The 25,846-nt window shown below is 45.1% G+C and overlaps 1 protein-coding gene across 1 annotated transcript in view; it reads left to right on the top strand.

Annotated features, from left to right (window-relative positions):
- Positions 1–25,846, top strand: part of sorl1 (sortilin-related receptor, L(DLR class) A repeats containing) — a 203,602-nt gene that overhangs the window by 89,294 nt on the left and 88,462 nt on the right. Inside the window, exons 7-11 of the mRNA XM_078533063.1 lie at positions 1,269–1,370; positions 2,020–2,189; positions 10,280–10,472; positions 14,589–14,706; positions 17,677–17,750. Of these exons, the coding sequence (XP_078389189.1) occupies positions 1,269–1,370; positions 2,020–2,189; positions 10,280–10,472; positions 14,589–14,706; positions 17,677–17,750 (657 nt within the window). The remainder of the gene's footprint in view (positions 1–1,268; positions 1,371–2,019; positions 2,190–10,279; positions 10,473–14,588; positions 14,707–17,676; positions 17,751–25,846) is intronic.

Consider the following 25,846-nt stretch of genomic DNA (forward strand, 5'->3'; position numbering starts at 1 on the left):
TCAGATCAAACTAGTTGTTGACCATATGATTGGGTTGCAAAATTCATTTTGTCTCAAAGCAGATTCATGCTTCAAAGCAGCTTATCTTTTTTTTTGTTCGGTAGGAAGGAAGTGGCAAGAAACACTAATACCGGTTTGAGATTTCATAAGCTTTGTTATGGTAACAAAAATGAGCTTTACTGGGAAATGAAGCCAGTGTAAGGCACTGGATTGCTTCATGTACAGTAGTTTGTGTCATTAGAGTGCCACCTGGTGTTTTAGTTGTGCAATTAATTTCAATTGGGATATTGTTTTGTTTTCAAAAAAAAATAGTCCCGCTGCTCAATCTACAGATTGTGTATTGACAATGTTGCATGTCTGCTGTTGATTCTTGCCACTCTTTATCTGCTATAAGGTAAAATAGTTTGGTAAAGTATAATGCAAGGCACTTGAGCTTTGCTAAAGAAGTTAATACAGTGTCATCGCATCGGTGTCTAATTGTAGCATTTTCAATTTCATAAAACTGAAGCTGGTTTACTAAAGTTAACAATATTACGAGAACTCAAAGTCATGATACTCTACCCCTCATTTTTCTCTTCCCACCATCCATAAGATTTTAAAAACCAAATTGAGTGTCAGCTCACCACAACTTCCAGATTTATGGAGTCCTCGATTCTCTAGATCCTTCTTTCAAATTTGTCCCCCACTGAAATGCGGTGCGTTTCTTCCCCAATGAGCAATGCAACATAAAAGGAAGGGAAACTTTGGGGCGGGCTGCTTACAAATCTGAATCCACCCCCAATACATCTGCAGAGTGTCAAAGCTGCAGATTGTGGGCCACAGGAGGCCCCATCACTAGCAATTCGGCCCACATAGCCCAGGCCTATTTGTACTATTTGTGCTTATTTCTTTGCTGGTTTTTCCTGTTTGAAATTGTGGATGTAGAAATTTGCTACAATGCTGAATCAGAACGCCAATAATGTAAGTGTTGGTTACTTGAAATGTAAGCAATTAATGGGAACATGGATTGAAGCATTCATGTATCCCCTGAGATTAATATATACCTAAATAGCTCATGAAGCCAAATATCTTGGATACTCCTTTTATCAAGTGGCATTACATGGCCAATTTCAATACAGGTATAAGAGATTGGATTTTCCAGGAGACTTTCAGCATTTTGTGCTTAGAAATGAAAACTAAATTGTACAGCAAGGAAATTTAACTACATGTAGTTAACCTTTTAAAGGGGAAAATGACTGTTGAAACTCAACTTATTTCTCTCTTTGTAGCATCTCCTAGGGAGCAGTGACCCGACAACAGTACAGTTGTGGGTCTCATATAACCGGAAACCCATGAGACGAGCGCATTTCCTCACAAGATATCGTATAACGGTGAGTGTGCAAAAATATGAACATCAGAAGTCTAGACCCTTTAATGTGCTTCCTTTGCTGAAGCCTGTTTTAGACTGGAGAAATCCAATTGCCTGAAAATGCAAGGCGTTGCCAAACATAAAGTTAGGTGCCTGGCTATGGGCAACTTGGACGGTTGACTCTGACACATGTTAGTCCACCAATGTCCTGTGTTACTGGGTATTTTTTTTTCTTTTGCATTCAGTGCAGTGCTACCTGATGTGATTCGGAAGTGCAGTAAAATATTAGATAATTGAGCCATTAGCCTAAAAATGTTTAACAGAATTTATTAAAATGATGAAATTAGGGTGTGTAACAGTAGGATTGTTTGTGTAAAGTTGTGAAGTTACATTTGAGTTGTATTTCCACTTTTCTTCAAATCTTTCCCCCTCCCCCATTCACACATCTCTACCTGTGTTCATCAATATGTAAGTGCTGGCTTTCCTTCTCTGTTCCTCTTCTCAATTTGTGCCCACTTCCATAACCTGCTGTTGATTATTCCTGAGAATGAATAAGGAAGTGTTTCTATTATGGGTTAACGCAGTATAAATTACAAATTATTAATATTGCCTCCGTTTTAAGTTGGTTTGTGAAAACATTTGATGTGCCTTTTCTTTTGCACACTCTTCAGGAGTATTACGTGGCTGATGCATCTGAAGACCAGGTGTTTGTCTGTGTCAATGTCAACAATAATGTGACCAACCTCTATATCTCTGAAGCAGAGGGCCTGAAATTTTCCCTTTCTTTGCAAAATGTACTGTATTACAGTCCAGGCGGTTCAGGAAGTACAACCCTGGTGAGGTAGGTACATGAACCTTGTGCTTGAAAGGAAGGAACCAAAACATTTATTACATACTCATTTTCATTGAAAGAGATTATAATTGCTTGATGGGTTATTGCGCACTGAAGGGTCTGACAGACCAGCACAAGTTAGACAAAAAGTAAAGCTTCCTTTGTTCTGCCTGAGCAAGACATCTTCTAACATGTAACGTAATGTTACGTTTCCAAGAGTTCCTATTTATTGTCTGGTCCGTGCCAGCTTGCAAGCAACTTCATGCTGTGGGCTTGTGCCCACAAACAAAGACCTCTGTTCAGACTTCCCAGACTCTCTTCCCGTGCTTTTGATAGGAGATTGTACATTATTATTATCCAGAGTATTCCTACTCCTTACACCATCCTATCCCCTATCATCTCAAAATCTTCAGTTAATCTTGCAGCGTATTCACAGTTGCCCTGCTGTGTTCTTTCCAGCAATTATCATCTTTTATATACTATAGCAGCGCTTCCCAAACTTTCTCGGTGTGACCCCATTTTAATGCCCCAGTCTTCAATTGACCCCAGAGTGAAAATTTGAGGGATAAAAGAGTTGTTGAGTGGGTTTGGGGCTTCAGCTGCTGAGTTGGGTTGGGAGTGATGAGGTTAAGCATGGTATGAAGTGTTTAAACTGCAGAGTTCTTTTTTAAGCCTGTGCAAAGGTAGGTCTTTTGTTTTACAGCAGCAGCAATCGTTGCTGACTTGGAGCTTGCGACCCCAAAATTTCATCCCGTGACCCCACAGGGGTCACAACCCATAGTTTGGGAAGCTTTGTACTATAATAATCGGCCATTATTATGGACCATGCATATAGCTAGAGCTGTCAACAGCTAAACATGTGACATGCATAATTGAAAATATAGTTGCAGAAATATTAACAAACAAATGTTTATAGTTTTGTTGTGCTATTTTAACTGAGGGACTGACCTATATTTTAGATGAGTTAAGTTTGTGAAAATAGCAAAAGGAAATTCACATTTTAATATTATTTGAACAGCATACTTTCAAGGCAAAATAATTCAATGCAAAATTGATAGTATTACAATAGGAGTGTGGTGCCTCTTGCACCAACACATCCAAACCCACTTCAAACAGTGGTTTAGCAAATGTTGATTATGGTTTGCATAATAGTTCCATTAGAGGCTGCCAACATAATTGTCTATCTGTGTGACATTAGAGTAGGATTGAAACCCAAATTCCGAGGAATGTTCCTTCATTAGTAGAAATATATTGGTACTGCAACTGGTTTAAGGTGGATTTTACACAAGATATCTTTATTTATTACTCATTTTTTTCATTATCAATTTATTGTCGTGACTTTTTTGTGCTTTTGTTCTTTTCATACGTCAACTTTTAAAAAAAAAATCATGTTTAATGTTGTGCCAAACCTGATCTTTCTGAAATTTGCTCCTCAGCCCCACCCCCAATTGTGAGGAAAAATTGAAATGTGGCCCCCCCCCCCTCCATGCTCAAAGGTTGAACAAGCCCGTTCTAGACTCTGTCTGACATTGAAGCCCCATTCCATAGATTTAAGATAATTTAGGCTGACACATCAGTACTGCACTGTCGGAGATGCAATCTTTTGGAGCAGGACTTAATCTGAGGACCTATAATCCCCCTAGTTGAAAAACAAAATCTCATAGCATGATCTAAAGAAGAAGAGTACTCCTGGTTGCTGAGCCAACACATATCCCTGTATCATCAGGAAACCGATTATCTGGGCATTAATTTCTTTAGTGGACTGCTGTGTGCTAATTGGCTGATGTGTTTAACTGCACTTCAAACGTACTTTCTTGGATTTGAAGCCAATTTTAGGATGTTCTGAGGTTGCGAAAAGCAATGCATTTCCCTTAAGTTTGGCTGATATTTATTCTAAAATGTTAACTTTTGAAGCTGATTGAGTGACTTGAATTTAAACACACACACATTTGGTAAAATGGTATAGATTAGCCCAGTTCAGATTGTGCACTTTGTTTTTTGACCTCTAGATTCCAGCTTCAGAGGTTTGGGTGAAGCTGCTTGCTGTGCAATATTGAAGGAGTTCTAACTAATTTAAAGCAAATAAGTTGAAGCCTTGGTTAAAATAGTAGACAAAGGAATTTCTCACAATTACACATTTGGACACCAATACACATTTAACTTCATCCTTTTGACTTTCATGGAATTTATGTTGTAAACTTGCAAATTTTTGACTGCATGTCCTCCTATAATTCAGAGTTTAAACCTTGCTTTAATGAAGAAAATTGCAAAATTGGATGTGACAGGGCTATGAACTAACCAAGTACAGAATGGTTTGACAGTCTAGTGAGCTAACTGGCCTGACCAAATAACCTGAGGGAAGAAGGCAGTGGATATGGAGCACTTCCATGAGGAAAAGAAAAGGATCAAGAAGCTAGTAAACGTTCTAATGACAGCTGACAGCTAGTTTGAGACCTGAACAACAACAACAAATTTATAAAGCACCTTGAATGTAATGAAATGGCCCTAGATGCATCACAGGAACGTTCTGAAACAAAGTACGACACCGAGCCATATAAGGAGAAATTAATCAGAGGTAGGTTTTGGGAAGTGTCTCATAGGAGGATACTGAAATAAGGAGGAAATTCCAGACCTTGGGTATAGCCACCAATGTTGGAGCAATTATGATTGGGGTGGTGCAAGAGGCCAGAATTGTAGGGAATTCTTCAGTTAGGGGTGCCAGCATAGTGCAAGAGAAATAAGTAATGGTAATATTTAGAATGCAACTTGAATGGGGTGTTCTGGTACACTTGCAGGAGTTTGTTAGAAAGATAATGTACATAAATGTAGTAAAGCAAGATTATATTGTTATGGGTTCTGTATTGGAACTTGTACTTATAGTTAATTAGCAATTGACACTGACTATTTTCCACTCTATTTGCTGAGATATGGTCTTGAAGAAAATTTTGTATTTTTCTAAGGCTATTGTGGAATTGGAAGGTTCTGATAACAGAGAAATGTAGAAAGTAGGAGCAGGAGTAGGCCATTCGGCCCTTTGAGCCTGCTCTGCAATTCAATATGATCACGGCTGATCCTCTAACTCCACGCCATATTCCTGCTTTCTCTCAATACCCCTTGATGTCCCTAATATCCAAAAATGTATCAATTTCTTTCTTGAATGTATTCAGTGACCCGGCCTCCACAGCATTCTGTGGGAGAGAATTCCACAGGTTGACCATCCTCTGAGTGAAGAAATTTTTCCTCATCTCAGTCTTAAATGGCCTGCCCCGCATCCTGAGACTGTGGCCCCTGGTTCTAGACTCCCCAACCAGGGGAAACATCCTCCCTGCATCCAGGTTCCTGATAAAGGAAAATATCAGTTTAAATTTATGGTTGACAGTTTTCCATTTCCATTTGTTTTGTTCTGTTTACTACTCCTGCAGGCATTAGCTTCTACAAATGGTTGCTCAAATGATCACTGCTCTGATTCTTGACAAGGTGGCCCACATTTGTGGCTCTTTGATGAATACTGACAAGCTACTCTATAATAGAGTGTACCACTCCTGTCCTCACCCCACCTCCTATGCAAGCACACTTACAACAGGGGCTTCTAGATAATGATCAGTATCTTTGGCCTTTATTTTCCCTTTTCCCCCAACCTAGGAGCAGTGAGGACAATTATAGTTCCCAGGCTACTGTAGTGGCTGAGATAGCTTGTTGAAGCTGGAGATCTGTGTATGGTTACTTAGATAGCACAGCATAAACAGTCTGTTCAATCCATCTAGTCCATGCCAGTGTTTATGCTCCACACGAACCTTCTTCCACCCCTCTTCTCACCCCATCAGCATATCCTTTTATTCCTTCCTCTCTTGGTACTTATCTAGCTTCCGCCTTAAATGCATCTATGCTATTCATCTCAACTTTTTTTGGTAGTGAGTTCCAAATATTAAACTACTCTCTAGATAAACTAGTTTCTCCTTAAGTCCCTATTGGATTTATCAGCAACTGTCTTATATTTATGGCCCTGAGGTTTGGTCTCTCCCTCACATATAAAGCTCTCTTCTACCTGTTTATAATCATAAGAAATAGGAGCAGGAGTAGGCCATTCAGCCCTTTGAGTCTGCTCCGTTAATCAGTGAGATCATGGCTGATCATCTACCTAAAGCACCAATTTCTCGCACTATCCCTGTATCCTTTGATGTTTTTAATATGTAGAAATCTATCGATCTCAGTCTTGAACATACTCAACGACTGAGCCTCCACAGCCCTCAGGGGCAGAGAATTCAAAGATTCACCACCTTCTGAATGAAGAAATTCTTCCCCATCTCGGACCTATGTGGCCTGGTTCTAGATCCCCAGCCAAAGAAACCTCTTTTCTTCCTTCATCTACACTGTCGAGCCCTCATTCTTCTAAACTCCAGATAATAAAGCCCAGTCTATTTATTCATTCCTCATGGGACAATCCCTCCATCCCAGAATTTAATTTAGTGAACCTTAGTTGCACTCCCTCTATGGCAAGTACATCTTTCCTTAGGTAAGGAGACCAAAACTGCACACCGCACTCCAATTGTAGTCGCACCAAGGCCCTATATAACTGCAGTCTGTCTGCAAGCATGACCCAGACCTTCCTGTCGCTTGCCATTTCAACACACCACCCTGCTCTCGTGTCCACATGTCTATCTTTGGCCTGTTGCAATGTTCCAATATCACCATCATCAACACCCCTTCGAGCTTTTTATGACATCTTTTGCAATCTCTCCTTTGCCTTCACCTATCGCTGGCCTTCTATCCAGCTTCACCTGTACCACCCCCTTAAACAGTGTATATTTCGCCACATTTTTACTTCTCTTTAGTTCTGAAGAAGAGTCACACGGACTCGAAACGTTAACTCTGTTTTTCTCTCCACAGATGCTGTCAGACCTGCTGAGTTTTTGTTTCACATTTTCAGCATCCGTAGTATTTTGCTTTTACCTATATAACCTGCAGTTAGATATCTTTGCTCCATACTCAAATCCTCTATAATGAAGGCTAACCTACCATTTGTCTTGCTTGCTTATACCTGCATGTTAGCTTTCAGTGACTTGCCTTTAAAAGACCTTTATTTGGTCACCCCTTGGGCTTCTCTTCTAGTGGAAAACACCTTGTTTGTTCAGTCTTTCCTGATGGTTATACACTCTGTTCTGGAATCATCTTTATAAATCTTATTTGCACCTTCTCCAGTGCCCTTTTCCTGTTCTTTACAATATTGAGTCCAGAACTGTGCAAAGTATTGTGTAGTCCAACCAAAGTCCAATACAAATTTAATATAAAAGCAAAATACTGTGGATGCTGGAAATCTAGAACAAAAACAAAAATACCTGGAAAAACTCAGCAGGTCTGACAGCATCTGCGGAGAGGAACACCGTTAACATTTCGAGTCCGAATGACTCTTCATCAGAACTAAGGAAAAATAGAAAAGAGGTGAAATATAAGCTGGTTTAAGGGGGGGTGGGAGAGGTAGAGCTGGATAGAGGGCCACTGATAGGTGGAGATTGCCAAACGATGTCATAGTCAAAAGGACAAAGGTGTTGAAGGTGGTGATATTAGCTAAGAAATGTGCTAATGGTGACATTAAGGGTAGAAAGCAGGACGAGCAAGGTACAGATAGCCCTAGTGGGGGTGGGGTGGGGGGAAGGGATCGAAATAGGCTAAAAGGTGGAGATGAAACAATGGATGGAAATACATTTAAAAATAATGGAAATAGGTGGGAAAAGAAAAATATATATAAATTTATTCCCCCCCCCCGCCCCGCCCCCGCCAACTAGGGCTATCTGTACCTTGCTCGTCCTGCTTTCCACCCTTAATGTCCCCATTAGCACATTTCTTAGCTAATATCACCACCGTCAACACCCCTTTGTCCTTTCGTCTTTGACATCTTTGGCAATCTCCACCTATCACTGGCCCTCTATCCAGCTCTACCTCTCCCACCCCCACTTAAACCAGTTTATATTTCACCTCTTTTCTATTTTTCCTTAGTTCTGATGAAGAGTCATTCGGACTCGAAACGTTAACTTGTGTTCCTCTGCGCAGATGCTGTCAGACCTGCTGAGTTTTTCCACAAATTTAATTTTCTTTGCTTTTTAATTCTATTCCTGTAGAAATGAGCTCCAGTACTTTGTTTTTTTTAAAATTACCTTTGTTAGCCCATCTCTAGTTTTAGTATGTGTCTGTACTCTCAGAGCCCTTTGCACCCTATTTAGACTTTTATTTTCCAAGGAGCATGTGGCTTCCTTTATTTCCCTCACTAAAGTTCTCTTTGTCTACCAAAGTTAAAAGCTTTAAGTAGACCATATTAAAATGTAGTCTTGATCTTGTTCCATATCCAAGCATAACATTTTTTTGACAAGCTGGCTTTTGAGTTCATTTGGATTCTGATGTACTTGCTGCAACTAAGTATACTACAGGTCCCTGAAGATCTTTGACTGATCTGTTTTAGTAGTGAGGCACCAAATGAGCAAATGGTAAAGATGTATGTTTTATTGATGGGTTCAGAATTGCTAAAGTCAACAAACACTGTCAAATGGCCCACAGTTATGTCAGTTCACTTTCAGATGTTTGTGCACCACACTCCTGTTCCCCAGCCATGGGATTTTTAAAATCTCAGGAAGTAAAATCTGTTTTATTTATGTAGCACAGCTATGGTGTGTGAAGCAGCAGGGGAATAGTCATTGTGATATAGAACTGTGAATTACTGCAAGATGTAATCGTGCCAGTTAGTTAAACAAAGTCCCCTTTGTCTGCCCAAGTTAAACCGCCCACTTTGTTCGAAGTAGACCATGTTAAAATGTGCTCTTACTCTTGTTCCATAGTTTATGTATTCTAAAGAAAAGGAGGTTTTAATGCAACACTGTTGACATCAGCTGCTTTACCAGTCTGTTTGTTGTGGATACTTGAACAGATTTAAATTGGAAAGAGATTTATTTTCCTCCAGGCACACAATTGAAACATGGAGTGGTGTCGATGTAACCTTTCAAGATTGTCTCTGCCAGTTTTATTGAAAATGTTTATTATTATTCTATTATTGCAGTGGACCAGTGACATTCAATGGGATAACTGTTTTGCATTTACATGTCTTAAGAGGGAAAACAAAACTAAGCTTTTTTCATATGTCAACAGAGATGCTAAACTGAGCATCTAATATCTACCTGATTGTTCAGGTAGATATTAAGACTGTGTAATGGGGACATGGGATTAGATGTGCTGAAGATTTGTCTTCATCTAAGTCTTTTCACAAGATCTTGACTTTCTTTCATTCATTCATCCAGAAAGACCCAGCAACAGCAACTTATATTTATATAGTGTCTTTAATGTAGAAAAATGTCCCCAAGGCACTTCAGAAGTGTTATCAGACAAAAATGGACACTGCACCAAAGTAGTTTTGTTTCAAGGAGAGAGAAGTGGAGAGAAGGCAGTGTTTAGGGGGAGATTTTTGAGTGCGAGACAAGCTGAGAGGGGACGTACAAAAGGCCAGAGTCCGTGAAATAGTGTTCAGGAAGAGTTGTAGGGCTGAAAGAAGTTAAAGATAGAGGGGGTGAGATAATAAAGGGCATTAACATGATCATTTTAAATTTGAGGTGTTGTGGGCCTGGAAGCCAATGTGGGTCAGCAAGGACAGGGGTAATAGGCAAATGAAATCTGGAGTAGGCCTAGTTATTGGCAGCAGAGTTTAGGATGAGCTGAAGATTAGAGTATGAGGATGAGAAAGCAGCTCGGGGGGCGTTGGTGTAGTTGGGTCGGGAAGTGGCAATGGCATATTTTAGGCTTTTAGTGTCAGATGAGCAGAAGTAGGGGCAGTGACAGGTAATATGGAATGGCAGTAGACGGTCTTTGTGATGCAGAAGATGAGTTATACATATTTTTCTGTTCAAAATTAAAGAAAGCTGAAATGAATGTAGTCACTCTTGCTTCTCTCCTCCTTGCCATCCTCCACTCACCCCCACTCCCCCCCTCAATTTCCATCTTATCATAAAACTCAGAAATCACAATGATGTACATGGGATTTATTGATAGCCCACTGATCCATCAAAGAAAACTCCACTGCCTTCTAAGGAACTTGTTTTCTTGTTCCCTTAAATTCACAGATACTTTGCAAATGAACCATTTGCAGATATTCATCGTGTAGAAGGACTGCGGGGAGTCTACATTGCTACCCAGATGAATGGGTCCTACGCCGAGGAGAACATGAGATCAGTGATAACTTTTGATAAGGGTGGAACTTGGGAACTGTTGCAGGCACCATCCTTTGGCAGTGATGGTGTTAAAATCAACTGTAAGGTAAGGATGGAGAAAGAAATTGCAGATTTTAATAGTGTTTTGAAAATTTACACGATCTTAGGTTATTGGGATGTAATTGACTTCTCTCAAGGTGCAAAGTTCTTGCTGGGGACATGGTTCCATATCCATGCTTCTCTGTCTCTCTCTCTCTCTCTCTCTCTCTCTCTCTGTCTCTCTCTCTCTGTCTCTCTCCCTCTGTCTCCCCCTCCCTCTGTCTCTCTCCCCCTCCCTCTGTCTCTCTCCCCCTCCCTCTGTCTCTCGCCGCCTCCCCCCTCTGTCTCTCGCCCCTTCCCCCCTCTGTCTCTCGCCCCTTCCCCCCTCTGTCTCTCGCCCCCTCCCCCCTCTGTCTCTCGCCCCCTCCCCCCTCTGTCTCTCGCCCCCTCCCCCCTCTGTCTCTCGCCCCCTCCCCCCTCTGTCTCTCGCCCCCTCCCCCCTCTGTCTCTCGCCCCCTCCCCCCTCTGTCTCTCGCCCCCTCCCCCCTCTGTCTCTCGCCCCCTCCCCCCTCTGTCTCTCGCCCCCTCCCCCCTCTGTCTCTCGCCCCCTCCCCCCTCTGTCTCTCGCCCCCTCCCCCCTCTGTCTCTCGCCCCCTCCCCCCTCTGTCTCTCGCCCCCTCCCCCCTCTGTCTCTCGCCCCCTCCCCCCTCTGTCTCTCGCCCCCTCCCCCCTCTGTCTCTCGCCCCCTCCCCCCTCTGTCTCTCGCCCCCTCCCCCCTCTGTCTCTCGCCCCCTCCCCCCTCTGTCTCTCGCCCCCTCCCCCCTCTGTCTCTCGCCCCCTCCCCCCTCTGTCTCTCGCCCCCTCCCCCCTCTGTCTCTCGCCCCCTCCCCCCTCTGTCTCTCGCCCCCTCCCCCCTCTGTCTCTCGCCCCCTCCCCCCTCTGTCTCTCGCTCGCCCCCTCCCCCCTCTGTCTCTCTCTCGCCCCCTCCCCCCTCTGTCTCTCTCTCGCCCCCTCCCCCCTCTGTCTCTCTCTCGCCCCCTCCCCCCCTCTGTCTCTCTCTCGCCCCCTCCCCCCTCTGTCTCTCTCTCGCCCCCTCCCCCCTCTGTCTCTCTCTCGCCCCCTCCCCCCTCTGTCTCTCTCTCGCCCCCTCCCCCCTCTGTCTCTCTCTCGCCCCCTCCCCCCTCTGTCTCTCTCTCGCCCCCTCCCCCCTCTGTCTCTCTCTCGCCCCCTCCCCCCTCTGTCTCTCTCTCGCCCCCTCCCCCCTCTGTCTCTCTCTCGCCCCCTCCCCCCTCTGTCTCTCTCTCGCCCCCTCCCCCCTCTGTCTCTCTCTCGCCCCCTCCCCCCTCTGTCTCTCTCTCGCCCCCTCCCCCCTCTGTCTCTCTCTCGCCCCCTCCCCCCCTCTGTCTCTCTCTCGCCCCCTCCCCCCTCTGTCTCTCTCTCGCCCCCTCCCCCCTCTGTCTCTCTCTCGCCCCCTCCCCCCTCTGTCTCTCTCTCGCCCCCTCCCCCCTCTGTCTCTCTCTCGCCCCCTCCCCCCTCTGTCTCTCTCTCGCCCCCTCCCCCCTCTGTCTCTCTCTCGCCCCCTCCCCCCTCTGTCTCTCTCTCGCCCCCTCCCCCCTCTGTCTCTCTCTCGCCCCCTCCCCCCTCTGTCTCTCTCTCGCCCCCTCCCCCCTCTGTCTCTCTCTCGCCCCCTCCCCCCTCTGTCTCTCTCTCGCCCCCTCCCCCCTCTGTCTCTCTCTCGCCCCCTCCCCCCTCTGTCTCTCTCTCGCCCCCTCCCCCCTCTGTCTCTCTCTCGCCCCCTCCCCCCTCTGTCTCTCTCTCGCCCCCTCCCCCCTCTGTCTCTCTCTCGCCCCCTCCCCCCTCTGTCTCTCTCTCGCCCCCTCCCCCCTCTGTCTCTCTCTCGCCCCCTCCCCCCTCTGTCTCTCTCTCGCCCCCTCCCCCCTCTGTCTCTCTCTCGCCCCCTCCCCCCTCTGTCTCTCTCTCGCCCCCTCCCCCCTCTGTCTCTCTCTCGCCCCCTCCCCCCTCTGTCTCTCTCTCGCCCCCTCCCCCCTCTGTCTCTCTCTCGCCCCCTCCCCCCTCTGTCTCTCTCTCGCCCCCTCCCCCCTCTGTCTCTCTCTCGCCCCCTCCCCCCTCTGTCTCTCTCTCGCCCCCTCCCCCCTCTGTCTCTCTCTCGCCCCCTCCCCCCTCTGTCTCTCTCTCGCCCCCTCCCCCCTCTGTCTCTCTCTCGCCCCCTCCCCCTCTGTCTCTCTCTCGCCCCCTCCCCCCTCTGTCTCTCTCTCGCCCCCTCCCCCCTCTGTCTCTCTCTCGCCCCCTCCCCCCTCTGTCTCTCTCTCGCCCCCCTCCCCCCTCTGTCTCTCTCTCGCCCCCTCCCCCCTCTGTCTCTCTCTCGCCCCCTCCCCCCTCTGTCTCTCTCTCGCCCCCTCCCCCCTCTGTCTCTCTCTCGCCCCCTCCCCCCTCTGTCTCTCTCTCGCTCCCTCCCCCCTCTGTCTCTCTCTCGCCCCCTCCCCCCTCTGTCTCTCTCTCGCCCCCTCCCCCCTCTGTCTCTCTCTCGCCCCCTCCCCCCTCTGTCTCTCTCTCGCCCCCTCCCCCCTCTGTCTCTCTCTCGCCCCCCCCCCACCTCTGTCTCTCTCTCGCCCCCTCCCCCCTCTGTCTCTCTCTCGCCCCCTCCCCCCTCTGTCTCTCTCTCGCCCCCTCCCCCCTCTGTCTCTCTCTCGCCCCCCTCCCCCCTCTGTCTCTCTCTCGCCCCCTCCCCCCTCTGTCTCTCTCTCGCCCCCTCCCCCCTCTGTCTCTCTCTCGCCCCCTCCCCCCTCTGTCTCTCTCTCGCCCCCTCCCCCCTCTGTCTCTCTCTCGCCCCCTCCCCCCTCTGTCTCTCTCTCGCCCCCTCCCCCCTCTGTCTCTCTCTCGCCCCCTCCCCCCTCTGTCTCTCTCTCGCCCCCTCCCCCCTCTGTCTCTCTCTCGCCCCCCCCCCACCTCTGTCTCTCTCTCGCCCCCTCCCCCCTCTGTCTCTCTCTCGCCCCCTCCCCCCTCTGTCTCTCTCTCGCCCCCTCCCCCCTCTGTCTCTCTCTCGCCCCCTCCCCCCTCTGTCTCTCTCTCGCCCCCTCCCCCCTCTGTCTCTCTCTCGCCCCCTCCCCCCTCTGTCTCTCTCTCGCCCCCTCCCCCCTCTGTCTCTCTCTCGCCCCCTCCCCCCTCTGTCTCTCTCTCGCCCCCTCCCCCCTCTGTCTCTCTCTCGCCCCCCCCCACCTCTGTCTCTCTCTCGCCCCCCCCTCCCCCCTCTGTCTCTCTCTCGCCCCCCCCCCCTCTGTCTCTCTCTCGCCCCCCTCCCCCCTCTGTATCTCTCTCGCCCCCTCCCCCCTCTGTCTCTCTCTCGCCCCCTCCCCCCTCTGTCTCTCTCTCGCCCCCTCCCCCCTCTGTCTCTCTCTCGCCCCCTCCCCCCTCTGTCTCTCTCTCGCCCCCTCCCCCCTCTGTCTCTCTCTCGCCCCCTCCCCCCTCTGTCTCTCTCTCGCCCCCTCCCCCCTCTGTCTCTCTCTCGCCCCCCCCCCCCCCACCTCTGTCTCTCTCTCGCCCCCCCCCCCCCACCTCTGTCTCTCTCTCGCCCCCCCCCCCCCCACCTCTGTCTCTCTCTTTCCCCCCCCCCCAGTAGCCTTGTCTGTGAATGTTGGTCTGTTATTAGAGATTGATGGAGAGGGAGAGAATCATAAAGCTTGATGCCCACAAAAGCATTTAATAGTTTGTCAATGGATGGCTATCAGAAGCTGACTTCTCTTTCATCATTTCCTCTTGTCCAAACCTAGTGGTGCTCTGATCCTATTGCTGGCTCGACAGGTTAGCTAACTCAGCTGGATGGAATTAACAACTTCAATTATATAGTACGCTGTGGCTCAGTTCATAGCACCCTCGCCTTTGAATCAGAGGGTTGTGGGTTCATGTCCCACTTCCGGAAACCAAGAACTGTGTTTGTACTCGAAAGAGTTGCAATCTGTGACTGTTGATAACTCAAAAGAATTTTTTAACCTAATAAACGTCCCAAAGCGCTTGAGGAACTGGACCCCCAACCTGTGGTTTCATTACTTGCTGCAATTAGCAACTAGGCCACTGAGGACCCAAGGTTTTAAATTTTGAACTTAAATGGTTCGGTTTAAACTAGAATTTAAGATTACTGGATGAGAGTTTTTTTTTCTTTTTGCAGTTAAACCAAGGCTGCTCGCTGCATCTGGCACAGCGTTACAGCCAGTTGCTCAACTTCCAGCTCCGCAGAATGCCCATCCTTTCCAAAGAGTCGGCACCAGGCCTCCTCATTGCTACAGGTGATGCGTTTTTTTTTAACCAAAAGAAATCTAGTGCTGAGCTTCCTCTGTAATTTTATAAATTCACTTAACAGTACCTTCTGCCTAGAAACCATTCCCATTCATGCTAATGAAAGACCGTCACCAAGTTTAAGATTAGCAGTTTTTAGGCCCTTGTCATTTAACATTCATTTAGACAGCCAGGCAGAGTTTCCTTTTTCTTCTACAAATAATGAATTGCCTGACCCAGTTAAGTGCAGAGTCGCTCTGATTTTTATGCTCCTGCCCACCGCCCCGCCCCCCACCACTTTAATTTTAAATTAGTGGAACATTGAATGGACTACATGTGCCGCTTTGTGTCTGCGGAAACATTAAAATATGCTTGTTTCTCGCACCGCTATAGTGGAATGAATAGTACTTTTGCAACACCAAATGAATCTGTGATAGTAATGGCATGTCTAGTGCTTTCCGTCTGGGGGAAATAACCTCCCAGCATCTCTCCTGTCAAGTCCTTGGGTTTCAATGAAATCACCTTTTCTTCTGAACCCCAAAGAATAACTTCCCGCGATTAGCCAGGCAGCATGGCTTTTTTTAATTTAATCACTAGGAAGTAAATGAGTTGATGAATTTATCATTTTCTCCTGAGGGTTGTAAGTGTTGGGAATTCTCTTCCCCAGTTAACAGTGAAGGCTGGATCATTGAATATATTTGTAGATGTAGATTTTTGATCTACAAGGGCGTTGAGGGTTATGGGGGACAGGCAGTAAAGTGGAGTTAAAGCCACAATCTGATCAGCCATGATCTTTGGATGGTGGAGCAGGCTCAGGGCCGAATGACCTATTCCTTGTGGTGTTATCACCTATTTTGTTCTGAGGGTTCTTCCTCACAGCAGCAGAAATGGAAAGTTCTTTGCTGTTTGGCTTGAAACTGCACTTGTCATTTTGTGTACTGCCCCTATTGCAATAATTTCCGGTTCTTTATATAGAACTGGCTACTATTGGCACATTTTTATGCCTGAAACATTATAAATTTATTTGCAATGAACCCAGCAGTGATTTTACATCAGCAGTCCACAAACTCAAGCTAGCTGGTTAATCTATCTGATGGTGATAATTTAAGGTTATTCTGGACATTTTGCATCTTTCAGGGCCATTATAATCACTGAAATATTCAGACAGGGCCTCTGTTCAATTGTTACTGGGAGGGCAGCATCTCCGACCATGCAGAATTCTTTCGGTGCTAAGTCTCAGATTAGGTTTGTGCTCAAGTCTTGAAGTGGGGCTTCAAAACTAAGAAATAATAAATCCCCTAAAACTTGCCAACCTGAGTCAAAGCTTTGTAGTTCAAGCTACCACTCTGGAGGCTTGTGCACATAATCCAAGCTAACTTTTTTAAAAAAGTACCTCCAACAGAGAAACATTTACTGATATCAAAATGAGGCTCTGTGTTATCTAAGATGGCTTGGGAGATCCCATTGCATTATTTGAATGTCGGGGGTATCTTTCAGCCAATATTTATCCCTCAACCAATTCCTCTAATGCAGATTATCTGATCATTTATTTCATTGCTCATTAGGCCTTGCTGTGTGCAAATTGACTGCTGGCTTTCCCTACACTGCTAAATTGACAAATCAAAGCACTTCATTGGTGTGAAGTGGTTTGAAAAGTGCTATATAATCACAAGATCATTCTTTAATTCTTCACAGGAATTTCTGCAAATTTAATCTTTTAACTGTTTTGCCCTAAGGTTTGGCAAAATAAAGTTGGACATGGTTTTTAAAGGAACAGTTATAACAGTTTTTGTTAAGCTGTTTTTCATCCAACCTCCCTATAATGTCTTAATGGACAAAAAACTCTGTTCAGAAGTGCTTGTGGTTGTTTAAGTTGAGTAACCACTTCTGTGTTCACTGATCTGCATTAGTTTCTGTCTCCTTTTTTTTCCACCCACTACCCCATTCTCAACCCCACAAAAGCCTTCAGTTTGAAATTCTCAGTCTCTTACTCAAATTCTCATCCCTATTCCCTGGAACCACCACCTGCCCTAAAACACTCCTCAGTCTGCATTCTTCCAACTCTTGCCTCATTGGTTGCTTTGTTTTCAGCCATCTAGGTGCTGAGCTGTGGAATTTCCTCCCTTGATCCATGCTTCTCTCCTTTTTAAAAGCCTCCCTTTTATGCACCTTTGACCAAGCTTTTAGTTACCCCTTCTATCTTTGGCTTAGTGCCAACTTCTGTATGATTATTCCTCCATTATGTGCTTTTTTTTTCTATGCCTAAAGGCATGTAGTAGGTGGTGGTAGGTAGTAGTAGTCGTGTGTACAGCAGTCGGACTTCGTATTGCATTTGTATTTGAGATGTTATAAAATTAGGATACTGGTAAAAGCCTTTTTAAATAACATTTCACAACTAAACGGGTTTTTTTAATAAGAAATAGTTCACAGGATCCAACTAGATCCAACTCTAAGTGAAAGAGAAAGTGACTTTCAATGACTCGAGATGAAGGTGACTGAACAAATATATAGAGTAGTATCTTCAGTTCAACAGAGAAATTGAAAGGAAAGGATAATTGAACATTCTGCTGCTAGTATCAACATTGAATTGGCAGTTTAATGATCAAGTGAAATGCTTTGAATTATTTAAAATGATAATTTGGCTTGCTGTGTAATTGAGTGACATAGGTGCAATCCCTTAAGTCTGCTGTTTTCATGTCCATGTTATCTCACTGGTACAGATGAGGTAATTATACCACGCTGCAAATTAAAAAGTATATTGTTCCTTGATGAGTTGTTTGGTCATGACATGTCTGTATTCTTTCTCACACTAATCTTAAAGGTTTTTACATGTAGAATGCAATCTTGGAGGAAAGTATACATGACAATATGAATTTCAAACATCTATGACCTAATATTTTCAATTTTGCCTCCAACTCTGCTGTCATTTATCAAAGGATGTAGCAGTGATTTCATGTGTGTTTCTCTTCCTCCTCCCTCAGGTTCCATTGGCAAGAACTTGGCAAGCAAACCAAATATATATGTTTCAAGTAGTGCTGGGGCTCGGTGGCGTGAGGTAATGAGCTTTTGTGCAATCGGCTTAGTCATCAGAAGCTAGCTGTACTAATAAAGGAAAACATGGTTTTAAATTCTGAATTACTGAAAATGTGGAAACATTGTTTTTAGAATGGTTATAATTTATTATTTGCCAGAGTAGTTTAGTTTTGCATTGTTGATGTGTTTTGGAGAAGGAATTGTAACAAAGTGCTCCCAAGTTTGATGTTAATTCCAAATTGGGAAAATTGTAAATAATGAGCAAATAGAACAGTTGCTAAAGAATTTGAATCAGGCTTTTAGGCCAAAAGAAATTGCAACTTTTAATGTGGGGAAAATGGACAGGTGTGAACTGGAACAAAGATAGAAACTCTGGGAAGTGCAAATGGAGTGAGGACAGTCTTGAGGAAACCATAGAGGAGGAATATCTTGCAATTTCAATGGTTAACACCTTTTAAATCATGTGTGGTGTTGGTGGAAAGGGCAAATGACATTCAAGATTTATAGTTCGCAAAGGAGATGATTGGTTTGTACAAAGCACTGATCCAACCCCATGCAGGGTATTGTATACAATTGGGCAATGTGCAACAGAGGGCAAGGAAATTGGAAGAGATTGCCAATCCCATTTATCAGCTTAATATGTTAAGACTTGTGCTCCAGAACTAGACACATGCCCCCTGGCGACGCTGTTCCAGTACAGCTACAACACTGGCATCCACCCAACAATATGGACAATTGTCCAAGTACGCCCGGTCCACAAAAAGCAAGACAAATCCACCCAGTCAGTTACTGACCCATCAGTCTACACTTGACCATCAGCAAAGTGATGGAAGACGTTGTAGACAGTGCTATCGAGCATCAATTATTCAACAATAACCTGCTCACGATGCTCAGTTTGGGTTTTTCCAGGGCCACTCCGCTCCTGACATTACAGCCTTTGTCCAAAAATGGACAAAAGAGCTGAACGTATGAGGTGAGGTGAGAGTGACAGCCCTTGACACCAAGGCAGCATTTGACCAAGTATGGCATCAAGTAGCCATAGCAAAACTGGAAACAATGGGAAATCAGTGGCAAAGGGGCATGGGATGGGGAGGAAACTATCCACTGCTTGGAGTCATAGCACAAAGGAAGATGGTTGTGGTTGTTGGAGGTCAGTCATTTCAGTCCCAGGGCATCACTACAGGAGTTTTTCAGCATAATGTCCTAGGCTCAAACTAGCTACGTCATCAATGACCTCCTCTTCACCCTAAGGTCAGAAGTGAGGATGTATAGGCATCAGTGAACAATGTTCACCATTTGTGACGACTCAAATTCTAGAGCAGTCGGTGCCCATGTGCAGCAAGACGTGGACAACATTCAGGCTTGGGCTGATAAGTGGCAAGTAATATTTGTGCCACATAAGGGCCTGGTAATGACCATCTCCAAGAGAGAATCTAACCATCTCCCCTTGACATTCAATGGCATTATCACCACTAAATCCCCCACTGTCAACATCCTGGGGATTACCATTGACCAGAAACTGAACTGGACCAGCCATATAAATACTGTGGCCACAAGATCAGGTCAGGGGCTGTGAATTCTATGGTGTGTAACTCACCTCCTGACTCCCCAAAGCCTGTCCACTATCTACAAGGCACAAGCCAGGAGTGTGATGGAATACTCTCCACTTGCCTGGTTGAGTACAACTCCAACAACGCTCAAGAATCTTGACACCTTCCAGGACAAATCAGCCTGCTTGATTTGCACTCCATTCATCACCTTCAACATTTTAGTCCCTCCACTGATGCACAGTAGCAGCAGTGTGTACCATCTCCAAGATGCACTGCAGCAACTCGTCAAGACTCCATAGACTGCACCTTCCAAACATGCAACCTTATGCATCTGCTGCCCTAGGTGGTTGAGAACACCATCACCTGGAAGTTCCCCTCCAAGCCACACACCATCCTGACTTGGAACTATATTGCTGTTCCTTCACTGTCGCTGGGTCAAAATCCTGGAACTCCCTCCCTCACAGCACTGTGGGTGTACCTACACCGCATGGACTGCAGCAGTTCTAAAAGGCGCTCGCTACCACCTTCGAGGCAATTAGAGATGGGCAATAAATGCTGGCCTAGCCAGTGATGCCCACATCCCATGAAAGAATTTTAAAAAAAATTGCTTTTTGTATTGTTGCAATGAAAGAGTCAGGTAGTGTAGAGTTGTTATTATTATTTGTTTATCTCCATGTTTAGGGGAATAACCCTATTACTGGCTCTAACCTCGAGCTGTCTATATGGTAACAACCACTGAAACTGGTGTTAAGGTTACTAAATATTTTGTGCTATTAGTAAGCAACTAATCTATACCATACAGGTAATTAAGAAAGCTATTAGAATGTTATCATGTATTTTGAGGGGAATTGACTACAAAAGTAGGGAGGCTATGCTTCAGTTGTGCAGGGCATTGATGAAACCACATTTGGAGCACTCTGTACAGTGTTGGTCACATTCACAGAATCACAGTGCAGAAGAGGCCCTTTGGCCCATCGAGTCTGCACCGACACGCGAGAAACACCTGACCTACCTACCTAATCCCATTTACCACCATTTAGCCCATAGCTTTGAATTTTATGATGTGCCAAGTGCTCATCCAGGCACTTCTTAAAGGATGTGAGGCAACTTGCCTCCACCACCCTCCCAGGCAGTGCATTCCAGACTTTCACCACCCTCTGGGTAAAAAGGTTTTTCCTCACGTTATTTAAGGAAGGATGTAAATGCATTGGAAGCAGTTCAGAGAAGGTTTACTAGACTAATACCAGGAATGAAAACAGAAATTGCTGGAAAAACTCAGCAGATCTGAAAGCATCTATGGAGAGAGAAACAGAGTTGACGTTTTGAGCCCGTATGACTCTTCTTCAGGGCTACAGAGAAGTAGAAATGTGATGAAATTTATAGTTTAAAGGGAGTGGAGCAGGTGAAGCTGGATAGAGGGCCAGCGATAGATGGGGACAAAGGAAAGATTGACAAAGATGTCATGAACAAAGGGAGTGTTAATGTTAGTGGTAAGGGCTTAAAAAAAAGTGCTGAAAGTGGCATTAAGGTAAGAAAGCAGAATGTGACAATAGCAGGACAAGGGTAAGTACCCTGAAAAGAACAAAATGAACAAGTAACATGGCCCTTGTAGACATGGATTGGGGGGAGGGGGAAATAAAAGATCAAAAATGGGATAGGGGATAGAACAATGAATAAATGAATGAAAATAAAAATAAGTGGATAAAATATAAAAACGAATTTTGAAAAAAGGGGTGTAGTTAGTGAGTTCTATCCAGCTTCGCCTGCTCCAACCCCCTTAAACAGTATAAATTTAATCACATTTCTACTTCTCTGTAGCTCTGAAGCAGGGTCATACGGACTCAACGTCGACTGTGTTCTCTCCACAGATGCCGTCAGACCTCCTGAGTTTTTCCAGCATTTTCAGTTTGTTTCAGATTTCCAGCTTGTGCAGTATTTTGCTTTTATTATAATACCGGGAATGGGTGTGTTGCCTTATTAGGAAAGGCTGGGCAGGCTAGGCTTGTATCCACTGGAATTTAGAGCAAGTGGTGACTTGATTGAAACATAAGACCCTGAGGGGTCTTGACAGGGTGGATGTGGAGAGGATGTTTCCTCTTGTGAGAGAATCTAGAACTAGGGGTTACCTTTTTAAAAATAAGTTGCTCATTTAAGACCGATGAGAAATATTTTCTGAGGGTAGTGAGCCTTTGGAACTCTCTTCCTCAAAAGGTGATGGAAGTAGGGTCTTTGAATATTTTTAAGGCAGAGCTACATAGATTCTTGATTAACAAGGGGGTGAAAGGTTATCGGGGGTAGGCAGGAATGTTGGGTTGAGGTTACATTCAGGTCAGCCATGATATTGAATGGCGGAACAGGCTCGAGGGGTCAAGTGGCCTATTCCTCCTAATTCACAGTATGTTCATATGTATATGTTTGTGTACTGACAAATGGTTCAGAATGCCAATTCATCTTGTTCTGGAGGACATCTCAGTGGACATGGCGTATTCAAAGAAAAGCAGGGGACTTCTGGGGCGCTGGCCAATATTTATTCCTCAACCAATACCACGGAAAAATTATCTGGTCATGATCTCATTATCTTGGGCAATTAAGGATGGGCAATAAATGCTGGCTTTGCAACACCTCATCCCATGAGCAAACCATCAAAAATGTTGTTTGTGGGAACTTGCTGTATGAAAATTGGCTGCAGCGTTTCCTGTGTTACAACAGTGATCACTTCAGAAAGGCTTCATTAGTTATACCTGCTTTGGGATGTCCTGAAGGCTTGAGAGGCACTACAGCGATCCTTTTTGTTTGGAGACTGCAACCTTTTACAATTCCTAAAATTCCCCATTGGGATAGAGTTTTTTTTTTGCTCTTCCAAACCTGGGCATGTGAAAGATAATGCTAAAATGATAATCAACATTTTAGTGTTGTCACAAATTTTACAGGCTGTTTACTTTGTACCAGTCCACGTGACTAATGCTCGTTCAAACAGATTGAACAGAAGCTGTCTCTTTACCTGTATCACACTGTCGGTAGCACTTGAGTGCGCCAACTCTGTCACATATTTGACTTGTTTTGCCAAAAAAAACCCTTGAACTGCCATCAACTCATCCTTATGAATATAAATGTACTATAGGATTATAATTAAGATACAGAAAAGCTAGAACAAGACTTGGGTTTAACTATACTTTCCCATGGCAACAAAGGAAAAATTAGGCAAGAAGAATTCCCTGGTCTGTCTTGTGCACCTTTGACGTGAATGGTTCTGGAATAGTGAATGTTTGGGTTATAGACTCAGATGTCTACAGCACAGAAGGAGGCCATTCGCCCCATTGTGTCTGTGCCAATCAACAAAGATCTGACAACACTAATCCTATTTTCCAGTGCTTGACCCATAGCCCTGGAGGCCATGGCAGTGCAAGTGAATATCTAAATACTTCAATGTTACGAGAGTTTCTGACTCAGTCACTCTTTCAGGTAGAGAGTTCCAGATTCCACCATCCTCTGGGTGGAAAAAACAACTCCCCTCTTAACCTTATACCTCTTATTTAACTCTATGCCCTCTGTTTATTGACCCCTCTACTAATGGAAAAAGTGCCTTCCTGTCCACCCTATCTATGCCCCTCACAACCTTTTATGCCTCTATCAGGTCCCCCCTCAACCTTCAGTGCTCCAAGGAAAACCACCCCAGCCTATCCAATCTTTCCTCATAGCTCAGATCCTCCAGCCCAGGCAGCATCCTGGTAAATAATCTCTGCACCCTCTCCAATGCAATCACATCCTTCCTATAATGTGGTGACCAGAACTGCACACAGTACCCCAGTTGTGGCCTAACCAGCGTTTTATACAGTTCCAGCATGACCTCCCTGCTCTTGTATCTTATGCCCTGGGCTAATAAAGGCAAATATCCCATATGCCGCCTTGACCACCTTATCTAGCTGCCCTGCTACCTTCAGGGATCTATGGAAATGCACACCAAGGTCCCCCTGATCTTCAGTACTTTCCAGGGACCTACCATTCATAGTGTAATCCCTTTCCTTGTTAGCCCTCCCCAGGAACATTACCTCGCACCTTTTCCGGGTTCAATTCCATTTGCCACTGTTCTGACCAGCCCATTGATATCCTCCTGCAGTTTATGGCTATCCTCCTCACTATTTACCACCCTGCCAATTTTTGTGTCATCCACGAACTTCTTGATCACACCCCCTATTTTTTACATCCAAATCACTTATGTACACCACAAACAGCAAGGACCCCAGCACTGAGCCCTGCGGAACCCCACCGGAAACAAACTTCCAGTTGCAGAAACATCCCTCAACCATCATCCACTGCTCCCTGCCTCTCAGCCAATTTTGGGTCCAACGTGCCACTATGCCTTGGATCCCATGGGCTTTTACTTTCTTGACCAGTCTTTCATGAGGGACCTTATCAAAAGCCTTGCTAAAATCCATGTAGACCACATCAAATGCATTACCCTCATCAACACTGCTAGTTACCTCCTCAAAACAAAATTCGATCGTTTATCAAATGCGACCTTCCCTCAACAAATTCATGATGATTATCCCTGATTAATCTGTGTGTCTCCAAGTGCAGATATACTCTGTCCCTCAGAGTTCTTTCCAGTAACTTCCCCACCACTGAGGTTAGACTGGTCTATCCCTTCCTCCCTGTTTTAATAATGGGGCAACGTGAGCAGCCCTCCAGTCCTCTGGCACCTCACCTGTGGCCAGAGAAGATTTGAAAATTACTGCTAGGGCCACTGATATTTCTTCCTTTGCCTCCCTCAACAGCCTGGGATATATCTCATCCGGGCCTGTGGATTTATCCACTTTCAAGGCTGCTAAAGCTGCTAGTACCTCCTCTCTCTGTTAATTTTCTCGAATATTTCACAGTCCTCCAGGCTGATGTCTATAATCTGTGTTGGTCCTTTTCCTTTGTGAAGACTGACGCAAATTATTCATTGAGGACTGCACCCATGCCTTCTGGGTCCATGCACACATTACCTCTGGTCCCTAATTGGCCCTACTCTTTCCCTAGTTATTCTCTTGCTCTTTATATATTTAAGAAACCCCTTTGGATTTTCCTTTATTCTACCCACCAATGCTTTCTCCTGCATTCTTAGCTTTCCTAATTTCCTTTTTAAGTTCCCCTCTGCACTTTTTACACTCCCCCTAAGGACTCTGCTGTATTGAGCCCTTGGTATCTGCCACAAACTTCTCTTTTTTTTCTTAATTCTAACTTTTGTGTCCCTTGACATTCAGGGTTCTCCAGACTTGGTCTGCCTGTTTCTTTACGGGAACATATTTGCCCTGTGTACTCGCTATTTCTTCCTTGAATGCTGCCTACTGCTCTGACAGTTTTATCTGCAAGCAGCTGCTCCCAGACCACTTGGGCTAAATTGTATCTCATCTTAGTAAAATTAGCCTTTCCCCAGTTTAGAACTTTTTATTCCCAGCCCAACCTTATCCTTTTCCATAACTATCCTAAATCTAACTGAGTTATGGTCACTATCTCCAAACTCCCCTACTGATATGCTTTCCACCTGCCTGGGCTCGTTTACGAATATTAGGTCCAGGACAGCCCCCTCCCTTGTTGGGCTTTCTGTGCACTGGCTAATAGAGCTCTGCTGGATGCAACTTAAGAACTTTACTCCTTCCCTACCTTGCACACTAAAACTATCCCAGTTAATATTTGGGTAATTAAAATCCCCTATTATTACTGCTCTATCATACATACCTCTGAAATTTGATCTCACATTCAATCCTCTCTCTCTCTCTCTCTCTCTGACTTTTTGGGGACCTATAGTACACACCCAACAGTGTGTTTGCCCCTTGTGTTTTACTTCTACACATGTGGCTTCATTTGATTCTTCCAAGATATCATCCCTCCTCATTGCTATAATTGATTACTTGATTAATATTAATATATCCTCTTCAATCCCCCTCTCTATCTTGTCTGAATAGCATATAACCAGGAATGTTGAGCTGCCGACCCTGCCCTTTTAGCCAAGTCTCTGTCAAATCTATGATATCATACTCCCGCATGCCTATCTGTGCCTTCAGCTTGTCTGCCTTATTCCTCGGGCTCCTTGCATTAAAATATATTCCATTTAGCCTCGCTAAACTCACTTCTTTCTTATCTAGCCTATGTTTCCTCTGTCTTCCAGACTCTCTCATTAGTGTTGTAACTTCTAATTCCATCTCGGCTTCTCTCCTAAACTCAGCTTCTCTCCCCTCTGAACTATTTTTCAGGATCCCACCCCCCTGCCAATTTAGTTTAAATCTGCCCAATAGCATTGGCAAACCTCCCCACGAGGATGTTGGTCCCATTCTTGTTCATATGTAATCTGTCCAATTTGTACAGGTCCCACCTCCCCCAGAAACTGTCCCAATACCCCAGGAATTAAAGCCCTCCCTCCTGCACCATCTCTCCCGCCACGCATTCATCTGCTGTATCCTTCTGCTCCTATACTCACTACTGGGTGGCACCAGGAGTAATCTGGAGATGACTACCTTTGTAGTCTTGCTTTTCAATTTCCTACCTAACTCCCTAAAGTCTGCTTGCAGGACCTCATTTCACTTTC

This window comes from Cetorhinus maximus, chromosome 2 (assembly GCF_964194155.1).
Source record: "Cetorhinus maximus chromosome 2, sCetMax3.hap1.1, whole genome shotgun sequence".
Classification (NCBI taxonomy): domain Eukaryota; kingdom Metazoa; phylum Chordata; class Chondrichthyes; order Lamniformes; family Cetorhinidae; genus Cetorhinus; species Cetorhinus maximus.